General features: G+C 39.7%; 3 protein-coding genes across 4 annotated transcripts; 1 reads left to right on the top strand and 2 right to left on the bottom strand.

Annotated features, from left to right (window-relative positions):
- The first annotated feature begins 336 nt into the window (after positions 1-336).
- On the top strand, positions 337-9,191 carry LOC116199728 (mannosyl-oligosaccharide glucosidase GCS1). Its single transcript, XM_031530198.1, has 22 exons — positions 337-799; positions 908-981; positions 1,479-1,730; positions 2,463-2,634; positions 3,319-3,405; positions 3,510-3,578; positions 3,722-3,818; positions 4,234-4,316; positions 4,560-4,667; positions 4,864-4,985; positions 5,160-5,267; positions 5,395-5,468; positions 5,639-5,764; positions 6,609-6,676; positions 6,856-7,005; positions 7,075-7,125; positions 7,453-7,509; positions 7,791-7,940; positions 8,078-8,169; positions 8,283-8,392; positions 8,503-8,566; positions 8,653-9,191. The coding sequence occupies exons 1-22, from the start codon at positions 503-505 to the stop codon at positions 8,795-8,797; spliced, it is 2,556 nt and encodes an 851-aa protein (XP_031386058.1). The 5' UTR covers positions 337-502; the 3' UTR covers positions 8,798-9,191.
- An 801-nt stretch (positions 9,192-9,992) lies between these two features.
- LOC116199729 (nuclear pore complex protein NUP54) lies at positions 9,993-15,116 on the bottom strand. The gene is made up of 9 exons (XM_031530199.1): positions 14,479-15,116; positions 14,309-14,362; positions 14,023-14,082; positions 13,789-13,899; positions 12,171-12,236; positions 12,001-12,087; positions 10,703-10,804; positions 10,467-10,613; positions 9,993-10,208 (listed from the first exon to the last, which is right to left on the bottom strand). The coding sequence occupies exons 1-9, from the start codon at positions 14,959-14,961 to the stop codon at positions 10,095-10,097; spliced, it is 1,224 nt and encodes a 407-aa protein (XP_031386059.1). The 5' UTR covers positions 14,962-15,116; the 3' UTR covers positions 9,993-10,094.
- Positions 15,117-15,877: 761 nt separating this feature from the next.
- On the bottom strand, positions 15,878-18,436 carry LOC116198956 (F-box/kelch-repeat protein At1g67480-like). 2 transcript variants are annotated; one of them, XM_031529235.1, is made up of 3 exons: positions 18,216-18,436; positions 16,955-17,695; positions 15,878-16,771 (listed from the first exon to the last, which is right to left on the bottom strand). In XM_031529235.1, the coding sequence occupies exons 2-3, from the start codon at positions 17,473-17,475 to the stop codon at positions 16,144-16,146; spliced, it is 1,149 nt and encodes a 382-aa protein (XP_031385095.1). In that variant the 5' UTR covers positions 17,476-17,695; positions 18,216-18,436; the 3' UTR covers positions 15,878-16,143. The 2 variants fall into 2 exon arrangements, with proteins under 2 accessions (XP_031385095.1, XP_031385094.1); XM_031529234.1 differs by having other exon boundaries at positions 18,278-18,436.
- Positions 18,437-19,428: the final 992 nt, after the last annotated feature.

The raw sequence follows: 19,428 nt of genomic DNA, 5'->3' as shown, positions 1-19,428 counted from the left end.
CTGGTTTTGTCCAACAACCAACCCTAGCAAAAATAAATTCAGGAGCAAAAATGTCCTGAGGTAGATAACGAGGGTGAGCAAGATGTTTCATACTCAATTCTCATGGTGGGGATTACCCGTACCCTTCGATTAGCTAATAAATTTTTTATTTTATTATATTAGACTCATAAACCTCGCTTCTAACCCGGAAAAAAAATCTCAAGGTAGTCAAAGCTGCAAAAGGACTGATCATGGGCCCATAATGGGCCTGACCATGGGCCTTGGTATACAAACCACTCAGTGGACCCAATAGCAGGCCCACTAGTCAGTCACCAGCTCCATTGCACTTTCTCCTCCGCTGCATTTCTCTCTCTCCACTCTCCCTGTCTCAGACTTATAATTCCCCTCTCCGGCGAAGACCAAACCTGAATCTTCCTCTTCACAGTCAGCCTTCTCGCTCCGAATTCTTATCCATCGATGAAACCCTAGCTCGATTGCAGATTGCAATCCTGTCGAGTCGGAAATGGCTGGAAGTGGACGGACAAGCGCTCGGACCAGAATCCGGTCCTCCACTGATGGCGGTGAAGATAGCTCCCGCCGTGGCGGTATACCTCATCCCAGGCCGCACCGGGACAGAAGCAGAGGCGACGGCGCGATTCGGATGCTTAACGTCGATGTCAAGGTCCTGCTAGCCATCAGCTTCGTCGCCTTCTTCGTTATACTCTTCGTGATCAGTAACTTGGTCAAACCAGCTGAAGAAGCCAAGCGGCCAAGGGTCATTACACCATTCCCTGCCCCTAAGCTCACGGACCTTCCTCAGGTTGCTGTTTCCTCTTCAGTCTGACATTTCTGATGTAGTTCCGCGTGGAGCTGAGGATGTTGTGTTGAGACTAGTTGGTCTGTTGCACTGACTGGTTTGGTTTCACAGTTTCAAGGTGAGCACAAGGAGAGCTTGTACTGGGGAACTTACAGGCCACATCTCTACCTTGGAATTCGAGCCAGGTGATCCTTTTTTCCGGATGCATTTTCGAATTAATTTCAAGAGAATTTGTATTTGAGGTTTCTCTCATCCATCTCTTGTAAACTGCGATAGGGAAGTCATTCGCCTGTTAGTTGACACTGTCTGCTCTTGCTTGAGTATTCAAGCGGTAATGCACAGGCCTGCTGATTTAGTTGAATGATAGGAGCGACATAGATGTTTCCACTCAATTATTGGAGGATTTTCAGTTGTCTTCTTGTTTTTTGCAAATATTAAGTTTTTGCAAACCTTTTGAATACCTGTTGGGCAGCTACTTGGAGACTGAGAGACTAATCGTTCTCGACATCTGTTGTCTTTTCATTTTTCAATGTACGTGGTCTTGAAGTAGCAAGATTGTAAGTAAAGGCAGCTTGGTTGGAGAAAGGATCATATAGTCATTGTAAATTCTGTGCGAGTATTTAACGACATGTAAGTTGGTGTTACACTGATAATTTGGTCGTGATGAATTTTTCTGCGACAGGACTCCCCGTTCCTTGCTTGGTGGCTTAATGTGGATTGGCATAAAGGATGGAAGATACTCCATTCGCCACGTTTGCCAAGACGATGATGGCCTAAGTAGTTATGGATGGACAAGCCACAACGGACGTGATTTTGGGCACCAGATGGTGGTCGACCAAGGTATCATCTTGGCAACAAGTTTTTTGAAATCCAAGGATCTTGGAAGTGGCTATGGAGGAGACTGGGCAGTGCAAATTGATGTGCAAAGCCCAAAGTAAATATCGTGATTGCCCACTCTGGAGTATATTTTGAATATGTTTGCTGTATTAGCATGTGATTTACTTAGGGATGTAAACGTATAATTGAGTCTTGATTATAAGGCAATCATCTTTTATACTATAAAATATGAATTTTAGGACCTCAGAATTCAGATTGGTAAGCCATTCGGCGTTCTTGCCGGGTCAAGAACTTATATGCCTTTTGTAGACCTCAACATCCCAAAGCTAAATTAGATCGTGTCCCATCTGTTGGCAGCCGTTTTCTTGAAAAATGCATGCAAATTAGGTTGCCTGTGGGTGGTGCTCCCTTGGGACCATGTGAATGACATCTATGTACCTCAAAAAGCACACATTGCCATTGCATTGGTTCTGACATCTCAAAAATTTTCATTTACCTGCATATGAATATATTAGGGGAGTGCTTTACGTTAGAAATACAATGTGCTATTTACTTGTATGCTAACACTGTTTATGCCATACATTTATTTACCTGCTAGCTCAAAGCTGTGACCAGATCAAAAACATATTGTGGATGTACCACAAATATCAACCTACATAAGTACGGAATGATACATATTCTTAAGTAACTGCTATTATGCAAACTTGAGAACTAAGCCCAAGACAGGGCAAGATACATTTCTGCACTTTCGTTAGCATTTTTGACAGAAATTACTTACATTGACAGGCTATTGGTTTCTGCTAATTATTAATGATATTTTTATTTACAGAACTATGCCAATTGAAGATATGAAAAATGCACACCTTTTCTTCTACTTGGCTGATGAAGAAGGGAATGCTTTGGAGTTGAGCAGGGATTCCTATGACATTCATGATAACTCTCTTCTAGCATCAGGTTCAAGGATGGACATTGGCAGTTGGCAGTTGCATATGAAATCAATGGTAAAGCCGAGAAACAAGTATTAAGTGGCAATATCTTATTTATTATCATTTTCCTTATAAGAATTTGCTTATTTTCAGTTTGTTTTGTGAGGGCTTTATCTTTTATTTACCCCCAATATACTGTAATATTATTGGTGGAAATGAACTTTTGGCTTGACTGGTTTATGGGGGGTTCAAATGTGCGATTGAGCTTTGCAGAAAAATAAATGAACAAAAGGGAGAAAACATACTGCAGTGAATATGTACTAGCTGATTGAGTTCAAACATCTTAGATTTGCCAGTTTCTAGTAACTGGCATGCTAATTTTATCTTATATTTCCATTTTTAAATCCACTTGCCTCATTAGTTCCTAATGCCTACATATTCCTTTCAAGTTATATTAATGAACATGATAAGATAGCTAGATGGTACCGTCATGGATTGGAGGGAGTAAAGATTTGTCCACATTGGTTGCCAAGTTTTTTTTTACTGAAAGTTATAGTTTCTTCTCATCAATTCTTTTATGAATTTTTAGTTTCTGATCTTTACTTTGCATGTAATTGGGACATGACAGTAGCCTCCTCAGGGACTTAACATGCTGGAGATTACTCTTTTTTTACCTAATTTCATTATGTAGCTGTTCACTTGATAACAACTTGAGTTTGTCGTTGTCTGAGAAGTTGATTCTGTCCAATTCCTTACCAGGATGACTTGGAAGTCCACTTTTCTGGTTTCAGGACACCTCACATGCACAATCTATCTGATCTTGTACTGGAAAATCTTGCAGAGCAAGTATGTCTGGATTTTCATCTGCAATTTAGATTTCAATACATTCCTGAATGCGGCTTTTGAAGTTTATGATTTCCTGGTTGATGGATCTGTATATGTTCTATCAGGCACGGAAGTATGGTCGCATTCAATTATCTGACACCACTGCTAATTCTCCAAATGTCTTAGTTTTTCAGGTATATGCTATTCATTTATGAAGTTATTTTCATGAATGATATTGGGATAATTTGTGGATATATGTGGTGACTAATATACTTCAGTTTCCATCCTTTGGAGTATGTTCTTGATCAGCTTTCTTATGTGATTCTCCATCCTTAAGATTTCCGCCAGGATTCCTTTCAAGACGGATATTGCTTTTGTATCTGGAGCTAGCTTTAAAGGTTCAAGGACAAAAGAGCGGGTCAGCAACCTCACAGGTCTCTCCTCTAATATTGAGTGTCGTTGTTTTCACCATACTAGTGTGAATTCACAACCTAGACTTCCTAGCTATTATGTCGCATTAGATTGATCTGATTAATGGATCAGATATGATAGTGGAGCAAATTAAGTTGCGAAGTTCATGGCATAAATATCTGGTCAAACTGAGAAAAGAATAAATTTCTTTAGAATGAAAGCAAGTTGTTAGGGAGATATAGATGCTTAAGAATTAGTATCTGGAGAGGGGCAAAGAACAGACAAAACGTCCTATTCTTTATTGTTGATGAATGGGTCCGGGATGCACTAGAAATGGAATTAGTAGGAAAACCACTTGAGAAGAACTTGCCTTTCTGTATTTGAATAATTCCCTTCAGATAGCTCGTTGTTTAGATCTGTAATTGTAAATCATTTCAGGTAGCTCGTTGACCAGCCGCTTGGAACATAAGCAAAGAGAATTTGATGAGAAATTTGAAAGTTACTTCAGTTTGGCTGACAAGGTACCAAAAACTGCAAGATCTAAAGTTACATTAATTTTACTTAAATTTGAGAATTACTTATATTTTCAACTGACAAGGTATCAAAAAGGATTTATTTTTCCCAGTGGTGTACTGTGAATAAGATATATCTTGGTCACCAATTATCTAACAAAATATATGCTTTGTTACATCTCCTTTAAGTTGAATTTCATGCATCCTTTATGGAATAATTGATAACATTAAAGTTTTATGTTATGTTTTTAGCTTGATGCCGAATCAGAGATAGTCGGGAAGACTGCCATTAGCAACTTGCTGGGAGGCATTGGCTATTTCTATGGTCAGTCAAAAATATCAATCCCCAGAACTTCTGGTGTAAGTCAGTTGCATTTCTGCACCATACATGTGTTGTAATTGGCAATTCACATCAGAGTGCTGCCACTTTTTTTTTTTCCTGCAAAAATTGTGTTCTTGATCATTTCATAAAATTTCATAATTCCATTTTCTCGTAGTGCTTATCTTTGTCACTCCGATACCATAAAACTCTAATGAAGTCTTACTGTTCTTGCAGCTCCAAAGCCATGATAAATTTATTTCGTACTGGCCAGCTGAGCTTTATACAGCTGTCCCAAGCCGATCCTTTTTTCCTAGGGGATTTTTGTGGGATGAAGGGTTTCATCAGTTGCTGGTTTGGTGAGTCTTTTTATAGTTTTGTCAGTGCTGGATTCCATTAACCCATTTTTTGGAGTCTTAATCATGAAAGAAAAGTTCCCGACAATTACATCAGTTACCTCATCTACTCTGGCTTATACTTTGTAATATAGTTATGAATCACTATGTTGGACTGTATGTGTTTATATTGAACAGGCGTTGGGATATTCGAATTTGCTTGGATATTCTTAGCCATTGGTTAGATCTGATGAACATCGACGGGTGGATTCCGCGTGAACAAATTTTGGGTGCTGAAGCCTTGAGGTGAATTCTTCTTTTACTTGGATGGCCTAGGCAAACAACTTTTCATACATCTCAGCTTGCTTACGATATTATATTTCCTCTGTGAATTTCAGTTTATGCTTTATTTTATTCTCTTATTGCTATGCAGTAAAGTCCCTGAAGAGTTTGTTCCACAACATCCAAGTAATGGAAATCCACCGACCTTGTTCTTGGTTTTGAATGGTAAACTCATTGTTCTGACATTAAAGTTGTACTTTGGCAATTGAAGGCTCTCTGCATTCAAGTTCTGAAATTAAATGTTTAGTTGTTTTTATCTTTCATTTTGTATTGAAATTTGAGTAAACATTACAGTTCAGAAAATGATGGCTCTGGAGTGAATTATCCTTTTCCAGATCTAGTTCAAGGCATAAAGAGGAGCCAGTTTACTGCTGGTGAGACCGATGAGATCCACTCTTTCCTTGAACATGCATTTGTTCGTCTTGAGGCATGGCTTCAGTGGTTCAATACTACTCAATCAGGTAGATCCTTCCCCTATACATGATTATAGTATGTGATACAATTTTCTCAGCTTATGCTGGATGTGGAGAACTTGGTGCTCTGTGGAACATATGCAGCTTTTTCTGTTTTGGCATTTGGTGTCTTCTCCTCATTGCAGTGCAATGTTTAGTCTGACAGTTCAGCGATAAATCTAAGTGCAGGTAGTAGGCTTTTTTGCGCATTATTAGAGGCTCTCTTTTGAAAGGGTAATCAGGACTCAGTGAAATTACATCTAGTGTCTTAGGTCCTGTTTGGTACATGGGAATGGAATGGAATGGAATTTATATAGGGAAATGTAATGATATTAAGTGAGAGCTTGTGATTTCTTTAATAACCATTATAAAATGAAGAAATATAATTATAATATTGAACTTATTTACCTAGATATCATGTTATATATATTCTTAGATATATAAATTAAAAGAACATATATATGCTACTTCACAACAAATAGCATGAAAAGAGGGAATGACCATTCCCTTTCTTTTTTTAAAGGAACACTCATTCCATCAAAATGAAGGAAAAATATGATACTGAGGGCATTCCCTTTCCAACTAACATAAGTGACACTACATGAGACAATGAAGTGAAACGGAGAAGTGAGCATTCCATTCCATTCCATCCATTCCCGCCTACCAAACGGGACCTTAGTGTCTTAGATACCGCTTTTGGGAATTATTATGAACCATTTGATGATTCATAAAATCTGGATGGAATCATTGTTGAGAATTGTGTTCTCAAGGAATTTTCTTATATTTCTAACAAAAAATTGTGGTAATTTAATTATGAGCAAAGTTGAATTAGATTATTCATCTATGAATGTAGGGAAGGAGATGGGCAGCTATTTTTGGCATGGAAGGGATAACACAACTGTCCGTGAGCTAAACCCGAAGGTCCAAGTCTTGACGCCTAAAAACTAAATCTTTTTGCACATAACGTATCATGCCTTCATTTAGTCTTCTTGCAAGAATTATGGACCAGAGATAAACTAAACTTACATCCTGAATTTGGATTTTTTGCTTTCTTTGATTCAATAATTAAAAATAATCTCACAATGTTTCTTCATCTCCAGACACTATCCTCTGGTTTAGATGACTATCCACGAGCTTCACACCCTAATGGAGAAGAACGCCATGTGGATCTTAGATGCTGGATGCTTCTTGCAGCAGACTGCTTGCATTCCATTGCCAAGCTGTTTAGGAAGGATGGTGAATCTGGAAAGGTATAGTAAAGATCCCTTGGAAAGCTCAATAATCACTGCAGTCCTTAACTATATCAATGAACGATGCAGGCATATGGTGCAACAGCTGAGCTTCTTTCGGATTTTGAGATTCTTAATCAGGTCATTCATCTGTACCATCTATCTTTGTTTTCTTTCCATAATCTTTAGCAGCAGTTACTCTCTAGTCTAAGAAGGTTTCAGTGAAGTTATACATGTAAGATAGAAACATGTTTCTACAATATTGTGCAACTGCTTTGTATCAGTTACCCTATTAATATTTGGAGGAAAAACACCACTCAACTCGAATGCAGTATGGATCAAGAGTAATTCTGATACATATAGAATTTCTCGGAGATATGGCCCTTCTGAGTTTTACGTTGGAGCTATTTCTCGGCCAGTCCGGTCATTTTCGAAGTCTGTTGTTAACATGATACTTTTTCCTTGCAGATGCACTTTGATTCTACATATGGAGCTTATTTTGATTTTGGAAATCACACCCAAAAGGTAAGGCGCTCGTTTTGTTTGCTGGACTTCGTGAGTTTTGAAATCTGTTGTTAGTAAGCACTGTATACCTGCAGCACTGGACTATTGCCTCATTTTAATTGGAAATCATATTGGAATCGGGATCTGTGGTAAAGCCCTGCTGCGAAAATTGCGAATAATGTCTACATCGATTGGCTGCAACAGATAGTAAAATTGGTGGTCCTGAAATGAAATATAGTGACTGTCTTATTTGGATTTTAGTTCTAATGCAATTCAACATGACTCCGCACTAACAATTCTAGGTGCGCTTAAGCTGGAAAGAAGTTACCAGCGGAAACAATCATGTGACTCGAGAGCTCGTCCGGGAAGTTTTACAGATGCCCGAATTGAGACTAGTGCCTCATATTGGTTATGTGAGCCTCTTCCCATTCATGGGGAAGATTATTCCTGCTGTGAGTTTCATGAATTTTTTAATTGATCTTTCTTCTTAGTTCTCCAGTTTGGTGCATTTTTTAATCAAAAGTTGGTTGAACATGTCTCAGAAAAAAGTTAAGACTATTGTATATAATGCCTTTAATTATTCTCACAGGATTCGTGGATTCTGGAAAAGCAGCTTGACCTCATTTCAAACAAGAGCATTTTATGGACCGACTTTGGACTCCGCTCTCTCGCCAAAACAAGGTTGTGATTTGTCTGTGCCATGCCATCCTGTGACCAATCTTCAAAATAGACAGTTATTCCTTTTTCATTGTTGATAAATATTCATTGAACAGATCTCTCTTGTTATGCAACAGTACCTTGTACATGAAACGTAACACGGAACATGACCCACCTTACTGGAGAGGTCCGATTTGGTTGAACATGAATTACCTGATTCTTTCAGCGCTCCACCACTACTCTAGAGGTACCGAACCCTACAAAAGAAGTTATCTCAGAATTGCATTTTACATCATTGCAAAAAACCATGCTTGACGAATCTTGTATATTTGACTGCTGCTGTTGAAACTTTTGCAGAGGATGGACCGTATAGAGATAGAGCTAAAGCCATCTATGATGACCTGCGTGGAAACTTGATTAGGTATAGTTGACATACCAGTCTTGAGTCATCTCTTTTATCTCACACCTTTGGATGGGGGACCCCTATAATTTTCCCTTTCGTTGCAGGAATATTGTCCGCAACTACCGTGAGACTGGATTTCTGTGGGAGCAATATGATCAGAAGCAGGGAAAGGGAAAGGGCTGCCGACCGTTTACGGGTTGGACTTCACTTATTCTGCTGATCATGTCCGAAACTTATAGTGCAAGTTGAGTTGCACTATTTCTTCGCCGTGCATTTTCATAGACAAAGGGAGACAATCTGAAGGTTAGTTATGAAGATCTGCAGGATAGTCGCTGAAGCCTTGGTACTGCAATCCAGTGACAAATTAGAGGAAGTGCAGAGATCAAATAGAGGCCCATAGTTGAAAGCCTATTAACAAATCTACAAGGTTGATCGTTGTATTTGCGAGTATCTAGTTGATACGCCAATTTTGAACGCTGTCCATTTAGATCATGTAGTAGGCCCTGCAGTCCTTGAGATAAGCCAAGAGATGCAAAAGATAGGTTGGCTGACCTGTTGGCTGACCTTTCGATGATTCTGCTAGCATTTTTTGTTTACTGTGCGCAGTGGAGTTAATTTATTCATGATGAAAAATTGAAATCTCTGAACGTGCTCCTAGTAAACATGGTTATTGGGCTAGTCGTATGAAGGCTACTAGCTGAAAAATTGACCACCTTGGGCAGAACGATAGCTTCTAGCCCATGATCAGATGAACTTAACTAGTAAATGCAAGTTCTGATGACAAATCTATTTGTCTTATGATTCGGCTGTATGTAATTGAACGGACTAAAATCTGGGCCTGAGAATGCCGAGCTTGAGCCCAAAGTTGACATAGGTTGAACTGGTCATTTTCTCTGCCTGAGGCTCATGACCTAAATTTTGAGCCTTCATCCTGTTGAGCTCAGGCAATAAGTTACTCTCTGCATCATCCGTGGGCTTAGTGTTAGAAAACAATGCAAAAGGGCAGAATATCCCCCACTATTGGCGTTGAGCCACAAACTCAGCCAGAGAACCATTAGTTTGGCCCAGGCCAATGGACCAAAGGTTATGCTTGAACTACAAGGCCAGACTTGTCTGGCCTCGCTTCTGTTCAGGTGTGAACCATTAGGGTATGCTTGAGCTTGCTGGATGTTTCAGGCCCATTCTAGCCTACTAGTGGGCCCTCCAGGTCCATCTGACAACCTCCCAATGGTGCTCCAGACCCGGTTTTCGCATGGGTTTACCCGGCTGTGCCTCGCCTGCATGAACCTAAGACAACCTTCTGAGTCAGGTAGGCTCAGCCCTGTCTTGATTGACAGCATAAGCAGGTCCCAATCAGCCAGCCAGGGCCATACCCAACATGCCTCGTCAGGTAAAACGTTGTCCTGCAACCAAATGCAGACCAACTACAAACACCACCCACTAATTTCCGGAAGAAACTATAAAATTGGAAATTGATTGGAACCCGGACGATATAATTTCATCAGTTAGACAAAATGCAGGAGATCAACCCGCTGCTTTGGCTCTTTCAAATGCCATCTGCCATATCTGTGTCTTCAGCCATTATGATTTCCATATCTCTTATATCTCGCTTTAATACATTCCCGAGCCTTGCAGTGGCCTCTGTCTGTTGTTGTAAAACCTGTCCCAGATGGATAAACCATTTATAAACCCAGATTTACAGCTCAAAAAAGATCCCCTCCACCCACTAGAAAAAGCAAGCAGCAGCTGGGCAAGGATTGGTGAAAAGACTTTCATAATTAGGAAATATATGTAAATGACATTATAGCAATACCCAAGTCAACCATCAGATCAAAAAAATTAGTGGAGAAGCTTCAGAAATGCTTACTATGAGCTTATCCCCCTACAAGTAAGTGATGAAAATTGTCCAGAGTCTTACCTCTTGTAAATCAGCTAGACTCTGGTCATGTATCTTTGTTGACCCTGGGAGATACATAGAAGCACCACCAATCCCATTGGCTTGAGCTCGAGATATCGCTAGGAGGTTCTGAACTCTCCTAGAAAGTTCCGCTCCAGATCCTTTGAGCTGCACAAGTCCATGATTCTTGAAGCTGTCCACGTTTCTTAGGCAAAAATAATTAAAGGCGGAATCAAAATGGACAAAGGAATAGCAACCTGCCGAGTAACTGCAGCGAGCTTCTCAGCTAATTCTGCTTCGCCCTTAACTAGAGGCAATCGACAGCCCTTACTCTCCAATGCCTCAATTATTCTCATTACCTGGTAAATAGCAGATGACAATGAGAATTTTACATAAGCTGAATGGAAAATAGAGACTAGTTTTCCCAAACAGAGCATCTAAAACAACAGTTTTGTGCAGGACCTGCATTTGAACAATAATCAGATGAGCTATCAAAATAATAAATAAATAAATAAAAATCAGATGGGAGGTAAGAGGTGTAAAATCTTTTCTAGGTCCACTGGGAAAAACTATACAATCAACCTTGGCTGGAGTCACGTTTAATCATATTTACTAAGAATTTAAGGTCATGTCAACTTTAAGAAAATTCTTTCATTCTTTCTTCAATTTTTTGTAAAATACATCTTAGCCTACACAAAATGGAGAACTCCATTTTAAGAGAAGTGAAATTTACCACTTCTTTAAATCTAAAAGAATTTGGAGAACTATCTAAATTCTCCATCAATGGAAAAAGGCGGTCCCCCATTTTCCAAAATTTTTTTTTTAACTTATTCTTCTCATTTACTTCCCTCCAATTACAAATTAATTATTTTCCTGGATTCCTCGTGTTTACAATCACACCGATATGTGTTGGTTCATTTTCTTTTAACTTTCTCTCTTGTTTATATGTATATGTTTGAGAAGTGTTACTTGAAACATGTATATATGCATAGTATTATTTATGCACCTGATAGATTATTAGAAAAGACAGTACTCTCTACAATATGCATAGATGTTAACTTTTACCAGACTTCTTTCTAAGTTTTAACGTGCTTTATCACTCTATGTATATATCATATTTTTTCTTTTACTATTAGTTAGTCATTATACTTTTCTGTTCATTATTGTTTGACATACCAGCTTTATAATTTTCTGATTTTTTTTTTCCCAATCTTCTCGTAGGGACATGAGACCTTTCTTTATTTCATTTTATTTCCAGTGGAATTTTATAAACATATCAAAAAATTAGAAAGACAATAGTATGTGTTCATGTAATAAAACTGCTGTTCATTTCCAGCTTTACGGCAAAGGATTTGACCTTCAGATTAGAGAATATCAATTCTATATAATTCTAAGTAAAATGGATTTAGAAAAGGAGAGTGTCATAATGAGAAGTGAAAAATAATATTTTGAGAGCAAACAAGCCCTAAGTTTTTTTGAACTATTGTGGGGGGAAAAAAATCTCGAAAATATTTGATTGATGGGGCACGACTGAAGGACGACTATAACTACTTACCCTCAAGAGGCGCCTTTGAAGGCCTTGTTCTTTCTGCCTCATTCTTTGGATCCAAGGTAGAGTGTCAGCTTGAAAATGCCTCTGAAGCTGCAAGCAAACTCACGTGAAACCATGCCGAAAAGATTTTAGGATTATACTTTAGAATAGATGCATTGAAATAGAAAGGATACCATTTTCACATTGGTTTGTGTCATTCGCAATCTCTCTGCATCTGAAATAATGACTTCATCCTGGAGCTGCGACAGCAAGAAATGAGGTGTTAATGTATATCATCACGCAGAAAGGTCTTGAGCATACACATGGCTAACTTAAGGTTTCTCCGTCACCAAAAGCAACTATGTAAGAATGACAAGATTTTAATGCATCCCACTAACTTAGAAAAACACACAGATCATAAAATGCACCATAGTGACCCACCAGCCCAAGTGTGTCCCAGTGACTATCAACCATTTTAGAAAATGAAAAATCATTAGACAGATAGCTGCAAAAGCAAGCTCAATGTAGCTCAATCTTTACAACTTAACAATAACAGATCAAATATTTTGGTCCTTTCATCTGTGTAAAGTTTCAACACTTGAAAATAGCTGCGATTGCTTTTCAACTAAATCAACTGGAACTGATGATCTTAATCAATCAAAAGCAGTAATAGTAATAACTCCATACATACAATCACAGATATCTCCTACATACAAGCCTAGATGAATATAAGGTAGTACATTATGTTGCAACATAAACCAGTAAAGAGCAGGAATAAATGTATAACCATATGAATTACTGAAAGCTATGACAAATTTTAAGCTAACCCTTCAGAAACATGCAAATAAGGTGTTAACAATCCAATATGTTAAAAATCCCTGCACTAACTAATTTAAATCCTTCTTCTTTACAGTATGTTACAATCCAATATCTTTAGAGTGGCAAATAATAATTTCATCAATAAAATCACAAATAAGGTGCAAACCATATGCATGTAAATAGTAAATACAGTATGTACAAAGAACTTGGTCTAGACTTAGCCACAGAGTATCATATCCCACAAAACATGGATGCCCAAACTATAACCCCGCTGAACCATAATTGTTTGTTCTAATCCATCCTCCAATGACAAGGTTGCTGAAATTAAATCCCTACGAAGTCCTACACCTATTCATCCAATAATTACACTATTTGATTAACACGACATGCTCAATTTTCATTCTACATTTATGTAAAAATAGTATGACACAGCTCCACTTGTAATATCAAAGACTAATCCCAACCGAAATTCATAGTAATCCATAATACCAGGCATAGACAAACTTATATGAGTAATAAAAGAGTCACAGTAACCAATGAATAAGGATATAAATGACAAGAAGGAAGCTCTCAGTTCAGAAACGGTAATGGAAAAGATCAGAAAATCTTGAGATCACACGGCTACTTCTTTAGATGGATAATAAATTTTGATATTCTTAGTTCACAATTTATCTGAAGAGATGAAACTGAAAAAAAAAAAAAAAAAACACTTGAGATCGCCAACCTATTTCTTTGTATAGCTACAACTTTTTCCGGCTCTCGTATACCAGTAAGCTTTCAACTGATTGAAAATTAACCATGGATTGATTATATAGCAATTTATCCTCCATTTTCAGAATATTATCTCCTAAGTCCTCATCAATCCCATTGTGGAAAAAAAGGAGGGGGTTCACATGTAAAGTACGGCCACTAACAGCTCAACTGAATTCTTCTGGCTAGGCACACCATATGCCATCTGAAATAATTTTGGCATATTGAACGGAATTAAATTACCTTAAGGCGGTTCGAAAGATCTTTGAAACCCTGCACAAGCTCAGGCCACAGGCGTTCTCTATCAGTGCTCTCCATCCCTTCCAATTTGCCCATAGCCTCTGCCCACATGACCTGCCATAGCAAACTACTCATCCAACTTAGTGAAACAGACTAATAATATTTCCAGGTCACGCTAAAGAACCAAACTGAACAAGTTAGAAATGAACAACGCAAGATAGAGAGAAGGAATCTCACATCTGACACACCAGCTGGCTTCACTCTATAATGTGGATCAGTGACACTGAACAACAGATGCTGCAAAAGCAATGAATTCCTTAGCAAGCATGTCATCAACATCAAAAGGACTAATTCCTCTGTTCAAACGTCAATTCAACAAAGAGTAGCAAAATCCTTCCAAAGCCGGTAGTGATTCCCAAACGAAACAGATATTATCTTGAATTGCCTCCGGAAGCAAGCTCGGTAATTTAAGTAACTGGGAGCAGCAAAGCAGATAAAAACTCTTCCGCCATTAGATCCAAACCTTGAAGGCGTACTTAGGGTTTCCGGGGTCCTCCTTGTAAGCATCAACTATCGCCTGAAATGATTAGTAGCACAGAATGAACTATGGAATCAATGCACGAGCGCAAATGAAGAGGCAAGGGAAAAGATAAGAGTTCCAATCGCAGGTAGGAGATATAGAGAAGAACTTACCTGAATGTCGCGATCAGCGAGAGAGAAAGCGAGAGGAGCCACCGGAGCCATCTGAGTGGTGAGCTGCCCGCCGGGAAAGGGAGTAGCAGGCTGCTGCTGCGGCTGTTGTGATTGCTGCAGTGCAGTAAACGGAGTTTGGAAACCAAAGCCAGTCGATGGAGGTTGCGAGAACAGAGGGGTCTGCTGCTGCTGCTGAGTCTGAGCAGAGAAAGGAGTGGAGAAGAGCGCACTGCCCAATGCCGGAGTCGAGGACGGAGTGCCGAAGGCGGGAGCCGAGGACGGAGTCCCGAAGGCGGGAGTCGAGGAGGGAGTCCCGAAGGCCGGGGTGGAGGACGGAGCGCCGAAGGCGGGTGTGGAGGGCGGAGCGCCGAAGGCGGGTGTGGAGGGCGGAGCGCCGAAGGCCGGTGTGGAGGGCGGAGCGCCGAAGGCCGGGGTGGAGGGCGGAGCGCCGAAGGCGGGGGTTGAGGAGGCGGATCCGAACATCGTTGAAGCTCCGGCGACGGCGGAGGGATGAGAGGGAATATGGAATCGACGCTTTTGGCGGGAGGAGATTTCAGGTTAGGGTTTCGGTTAAGGCGCCATTGCCGTTTTGATGGAGAGGTTTTTGAGTTGTCCCCTGAGCTGTTTCATGGCAAACGCACACAGTCTCCGTCAAATCAGTCAACACAACTCAGTGGCACTTCCGTGATTTTCTCAAAGACTAGGGGTATTTCAGCTCGATATACGTGGGCTCATTCGGCCCATCTCCTTTCAATTCCGGCCCATGAAATATTTTTCTTTTTGATAATTCTTCTGATAAATGCCCATAAAATATATTGATTCATCTAAAGAGGCAGGCTCACGATCATTTACCCAAATAAATAAATAAAAGTCTCATATCCTAAGTATAAAGAAACGAAAAACCAATAGAAAGGTATGAGTAAACCACCGACGAGACTCAAAACCGAAATCTCTTAATTACGAGACAAATACATATATGATATGTCACTGCAGTATATATTCTTTCTCTTCTTCCTTCCCATTACAAAATCAAGGAGTTAAGGGAAATAATAACTAAGAAGAAGACATCCGAAACCTTAATGGCAAGAACCAAAAAGCAACAACTCTAACACTATGCTTGGAAAATATTAAGCAAGGAAAAGGGATTCTTCCCCTCTCCACCCTTTTCCTTTCCCTTGGTTTTTTGCAAAACAACCATAGTGTAAGTTCAAGGCGAGGGTATTTATCACTACCCGCTATGTCTTCTCTTTTTGGTTGGCACAGGGCACCATCAATAATGTTTTGTTTGATCAATTGTCACCCAACATTCCCTCTTCCGGTTACCAAGAACCTAGATTAAATAGAAAAAGGGGAAATAAAGAGTACAAAAATTTCAATGATAAGAATTAAACTCAAAATATGTTAATCTCGCATCAAAAACTAATGTTATTGCAACTAAAATTCCTTTTTTTGACGTCCAAAGGTTATTGATGCGTGACACGGTGACTCGATTAAATGACAAAAATGTCTAGCAAAAGTAAACCATCCTTCACAAATTACACACATAATTGTTGTTTTCTTAAGAAATTCATGTACATTACAAAAGAGATTGTATTTACAAGGTAAATTTCAATTCGTCCTCGTCCTCGTCAACTTCAAGCCCCAACATAAAGTACCCAGCTCGTCTCATGCCTGTATAGTAACGCTCAACAGACACTCGCCGGACGGCTTTATCTTGCAAGTCCGCCACTCAGAGCCCGGAGCCGCCGCCGGATCATACACCAATGTGGCATACCAAGGAGCCTTCTTGTGAGAGAACAAAAGCAGTTTCCCGCCCAAAATACCAAACCTAAACTCGACGTTGGAGCTCCCAGTTAAGGGAATAGGCTCTTTGCTCCATGACCTGTCCTCGGAGTAGAACATGGCAAGTTTCCTCTGATTTTTCCACTCCACGCAGAAGAGCTTCTTCCCGATCACGGCATGGGTAGTGACCATGACGCACCCGTTCTTCATCTCGCACCATTCCTTTCTCTCAGCATTGTAAATATCAACAGACCTTGAGTTCCCGATTGTGAAGCTCGATCTCCCTCCCATTACGTAGAGCTTCTTCTCAAAGCCAAACCCAAAACTTCCCCTCCGAGGACGCCTCAGTGACTCTATCGTGGTCCACTTGTTAGTCTCCGGGCTGTAGACTTCGGCGCTAGAGAGACTTTCACCTTCAACCCTGTACCCTCCGACTGCATAGATCATTCCATTCACTTCGGCACAGGCGAAGTCATACCGAGCCACGTTCAGGTTTGCAAGTTTTCTCCAACTGTAACGGCAAAAAATACACAAACAAATCTTGCTGAAAATAGAGAACTGGAGCTTTTGAGAACCAAAAGGAAATAACGAGATCAGTATAGTACATTTCCTATCGGTGAGTGATAGCTCGAACATGAACAGCCTTAAGGATTTTATTGCAGAATTCCATTGCAAAATCTTGCTTTATATGTACCTGTTTAGGCAAGTGTCGTATTGGTAAACTTCGGTTGAGGCCGCCTTAGTTCCATTCAGCATGGAATAGCCACCGACTACATAAAGCTTCCCATCAAGAGCTACAACCCCAAAACCGGCCTTAGCTGGACAAGGCATAGGAGGAGGTCGCCTCTGCTTATCTCCGAGACAATCCAAAACCTCCCAGTGACTCTTCTTTCCTTCCTCGTCAGTAACAAGTAGGTAGATCCACTCCTCGAGCATCCCGGCTTGTTTTCGTGTAATAAAGAACTCTTGGCTTCGGAGGAACGACCTCCACTTCTTGCAGACAGCTCCCATCAATGGGATGTCGGAGCGAGGAAGAAGAGCAAGGCAGACTTTTGCCACGTCATCCGGCAAACCAGGTAGAATTGGACCGTTTGCATCATCAGAAATTTTAGATGACAAAGATGTGCTCCCTTTTGCAGTGCTCTGATCAAATGAATCTGAGAAACAAAAGGGCGCCGAAGCACATCTCTTCTTTCCAGCGATGAAGCCCGGCATTTTAGTAAAGGGATGAACTAACAGTTTGTCTGAGGGGACAACTCGTTCTCCGGAAATGAAGTCGTCTACTTAGAGAATTCCGTGGTATCTTTCACCTGTATACAGGAATTCTGCAGGACCATTGTGATAGAGTTTTCACGGGACTGATCACTCTGGCGGTAACTGAAGTGGGTTTTCTGCACTTTGTCTGCTCTGATTCAGATTCCATATATACCGCAACCTGCGATTTTGGAGTAAATCATACATCAAACCTCGAAAACAAGAAATTGCAGAATTCAACAATCCCCCCCTTCCAATAATATATATCACAACCCGGTCTCTTTACCCCAGGAAATAATAGGCATTACAATGGCAATCATTCATACGTTCCAGAGATTCCATCGGCGACGGAGTGAACGAAAACCATGAAGCCAATACAATATTGGTTTTGTCTATGCTGTTACATGATCATCATTGGAAAACCAAACAGCAGCACAGGAAAATCATATGATAACCCGACAGAGAAATCAACCGGATGTTTTGAAAAGCTCAATAGGAGATGAAAACGGACCAACTTCGGACTCTAGAACTGCACATTGCCAGTGACAAAAAATCAGCATAACTAATTAATGGAAGACGGGATGTCCAGATGACATCGATGTTGTCTATGCTGTGATTGAGATGGAACCAGTAGGCCGAGTTGTTACATATTATCATCATTCGAAAGCGCAGCAGCAGCAGCACAGAAATTAAAATCATACCGGATGTTTTCGGAAGCCCGGAAATGGTAGCTAGTGAGAAGAAGGAATCTAAAAGAGGGTACCTGAGAAATATATAGGAGACTTGTCAATTATGCAGAAGAGGTGATGAAGATGAGTGCTTATGGATAAAAGGGAGGGAGGGAGCAGTGCTGTGTATTATATAACGATCGATGACTATATAAGGGAAGGGTGGGGGAGTGAGGATTTATAGGCGGGAGGATAGGAATGTGTGAGGAGAAGGAGATAAAACTGACAGAAGATCACCACGTCAGGTCAGACAAGACGATGTCGAATGAAGTCTTTCCCTGGAAGGAGGAACCCGGTCATGCCGTAATTGACCAAAAAATAAAAAATAAAAATAAATAAAAGATCATGCTGAAATTTTTTCGGCCATAAGAATTGGTATAATGAAATATAAATACTAATAGGAAATAAAATGGTACGAATAATTTCACCGAATATCGAATCTCTTGATTACCAGGTGAGAATGTACACTACTCCGCTATACTCTTTTTTATGGTCATATCTCCGTTACACTTTTTTTTATGGTCATATTATAATTAAACGGGAAAAATCAGCCCTTTGCATTTAAAATTTTTTTGGCTCAGAAAAACCAGCCATTTGCTTACTTTATTGTGGAGGATAATATATAATTTGACTTCCTTTTGTTGCCCTTTTCTCAGTGTAAAAGGCTATTTTTCGTAACAATTCTTGGACTTGCCATTGATATGTGATGTGATGATCCACTAATTAAATTGTAACATACAAAAAATGAGTATTAATCCTGGAATAATTGTCATAATAATTGAAATAATCTTATTAATTTTTTCCGGTAAATCCATTGTGTAGGACCATTTATATATATTTATATTATTTTGCCTATGATAAGAAACTCTCATGGATAGATAGAATAGGAAGTCTCAATCGCGAAAGTTAAATCCGAAATCTCTTAGTTCTAAACTTTGGCATCTACCACCGTAAATTATAGAAAATTTCGAGAATCATTTGAGTAATCATAATTTTGCAATCATTAATTAATAAAAATAATAGTTAATTAGTCATCTAACAACGTTATGTGATTGCACCATAAGATTTCCCTAATTTGACACGAGGGGCGAGGAATGTGGAAAATGGATTGTAACTGACGAACATATGAGCATGTAAGCACATAGTCACCGGACTCATTGCATCGTGAATTTGTAAGGAAAAAAAT

Source organism: Punica granatum, chromosome 3, assembly GCF_007655135.1.
Source record: "Punica granatum isolate Tunisia-2019 chromosome 3, ASM765513v2, whole genome shotgun sequence".
Taxonomy (NCBI): Eukaryota; Viridiplantae; Streptophyta; class Magnoliopsida; order Myrtales; family Lythraceae; genus Punica; species Punica granatum.
Note: the sequence above shows the minus strand (reverse complement) of the source record. Positions and strands in the feature narration are given on the sequence as shown.